The sequence below is a fragment of the Myotis daubentonii genome, chromosome 1 (assembly GCF_963259705.1).
Source record: "Myotis daubentonii chromosome 1, mMyoDau2.1, whole genome shotgun sequence".
Classification (NCBI taxonomy): domain Eukaryota; kingdom Metazoa; phylum Chordata; class Mammalia; order Chiroptera; family Vespertilionidae; genus Myotis; species Myotis daubentonii.
The window spans coordinates 74790512-74793020 of record NC_081840.1 but is presented as its reverse complement, the minus strand read 5'-3'; the positions used below and the strand labels follow the sequence as shown (position 1 = coordinate 74793020).

At 44.7% G+C, this 2509-nt stretch overlaps 1 protein-coding gene across 1 annotated transcript; it reads right to left on the bottom strand.

Annotated features, from left to right (window-relative positions):
* Positions 1-375: 375 nt before the first annotated feature.
* On the bottom strand, positions 376-1353 carry LOC132222181 (olfactory receptor 11H6-like). The gene has a single exon (XM_059677117.1). The coding sequence runs from the start codon at positions 1315-1317 to the stop codon at positions 376-378; it is 942 nt and encodes a 313-aa protein (XP_059533100.1). The 5' UTR covers positions 1318-1353.
* Between the last annotated feature and the right edge of the window lie 1156 nt (positions 1354-2509).

Below are 2509 nucleotides of genomic sequence, written 5' to 3'. Positions count from 1 at the left end.
ATTTTTATTTAAATTGACATTATTGACATTTTTGTGCTAGGTTCTGGGAATATAGAAATAAATAAAGCATAGTCTCTGCTCTTAAGAAATTCACAGTCTAATAAGGATGGGGAGGCATGAGGAGACGGATTTGTGAACAGCTAACTATAACACAAGAAAGAAGAAAGGACATGTTAAGTAGAAGTATGAGTAGTGTACTATGGGAGAGGCAATTAATTCTGCCCAAGGAAAGACTTCATTAGTGTCCTGGCACTTAGGATTTTGAAATGGCTCCTTCAAAAAGTTCACACCTATTTTCCAGTTTCTTAAGTTCACTGACAGGAGACTCACACTTTGAATTCATTGGGGAATAAGTCACTAAGTCACAGATCAATTTTAGGAACCTCTTAGAACTTTCTTCAGGGCATCCTTCATTTCTTTATTCCGAAGGCTGTAGATCATGGGGTTGAAAAAAGGGGTCAAAACTGAGTAGAACAAAGTTGTGAACTTCTGCATGCTCTCTGCTTGTCCTGTCCCTGGGCTTACATATGTCATCATCACAGAACCATAGAATAAAAACACAACGGCCAGGTGTGAGGAGCAGGTGGAGAAGGCCTTCTTCCGGCCAGCAGCAGAGGGGACTTGGATTACGGCCCTCAGCACCAGGGTATAGGAGCCAATAATGTAGAAAAAGGTGGCAAATATGAGGAGGGAGCTCATGGTGCCACACATCAGAACAGTCCCTGGAATTGGGGCACAGGTTGAAGCCAGGGCCAGCAGAGGACCCAGGTCACACAGAAAGTCATCAATCACATTCAGGCCACAAAATGGTAGCTGTGTGACTAGTATCACCGGAATCAGAAACCAGAGGAATCCATACACCCAGCAAAAAATAACCAGGCTGCTGCAGAACTTAATAGTCATGACGGTGGGGTAGTGCAGGGGGCGGCAGATGGCCAGGAACCGGTCATAGGCCATGATGGAGAGAAATAAGCATTCGGTTGTGCCCAATGAGAAGAAGAAGTACAACTGGAGCAGGCATCGCGCAAAGGAGATGGTTTTGGTCTGGGAGAGGAAGTTGGCCAGCATGTTGGGCACATCAGAGTTGACATAGCAGATCTCCAGGAAGGAGAAGTTAGCTAGCAGAATGTACATTGGGGTGTGGAGCCGGTGGTCCCAGCGCACTGCACACATGATGGCCATGTTTCCAAAGAGGGTCAGGATGTAAGTCACTAAGAATATGGAAAAGAGGAGGATCTGTATTTCCCAGCGGCAAGAGAAGCCCAGGAGAATAAACTCACTCACAGTGTGAGAAATGTTACTGGGCTCTGAGGTCATTTTCTTCCATCCTGTGAGGATTACGACAGAAATTACACATACAAAGAGAATTTTGCCTCCCGATTCTTCCCTAGGAGAGTGAGCACATTTTCCTGCTCATAGGGAAAGGGGTCTGTTTTCAATTGGGCACCCCAACAATACAGTTGTTGAGTACACGCTCTTATATAAGACTATTTGCTTTTAAACTGTATACAAACTACTATCAATCACTATAGTAAATATTGGTAAATATTTTGACAAAAACTTTCTTAGAATTAAAATAAAAATAGGAATTCAGATACTTCCTTTCTGCATCCTTCATTGGGTTTCCTGGTACACCCAACTCTGAAGAACATTGGTCTATACAATACAGATAGGTGGCTAGCTAAAGCTAACTTGAGATGTACAATGGAGGAAAGAAAAGGGGACATCTGTAATGCTTTCAACAATAAAGATAAACTTTAAAAATGAGATGTAAACTTTAACATGGGCAATTCAATCCTAAAACAACTAGAACTGACAAATATACCGAACAAAACAGTGATATCAGGTAAGTGACATAAAGGAGGGAGCATGAGATAGCCAGGAGTGAAAATAACTACAGAGTGACTTTAAGCAAGTTACAATTTGGCTATATTAAGTGACCATTTATAGGCCATTATTAGTATACTAGAGGCTCGGTCCCTGCAGGATAGGCCGAAGACCGGGCTGAAACCGGCAGTCCAACATCCAACTAGGGATGTAGTAGTGCATAAAGTGGCGGGTGGCTGGGAGGAGCCCACGCCCACACTGCTCCCTCCCATCCCGGCCCTGCTACACCTGCCATCATCACTTGGTAGTGCTGCTGCAGAGGTGGGAGAGGCTCGCCAGCCATGAACCCTACGGCTGGCACCCGTCAGTCAGCTGAGTGGCGCTCCCACTGTGGGAGTGCACTGACCACCAGAGGGCAGCTCCTGTGTTGAGTGTGTTGGTCAGTGCACATCATAGAGATCGGTTGACCAGTCGTTTGGTTGTTTGGTCACTTAGGCTTTTATATATATAGATTTCTCTCTTTGTAGGAAGGTGTGGTACATTGGCTCCAGACGTTGATATTATCAGAATTTTATGGAGGAACTGTTGAAAGGTGTAGATTTCTGGGCTCCAGCTCGGGTTTGGGCATAACCAAGCACGGGCTTTGGGATTACAGGTCTTTCCTCAGGGACAGACTTAAGTT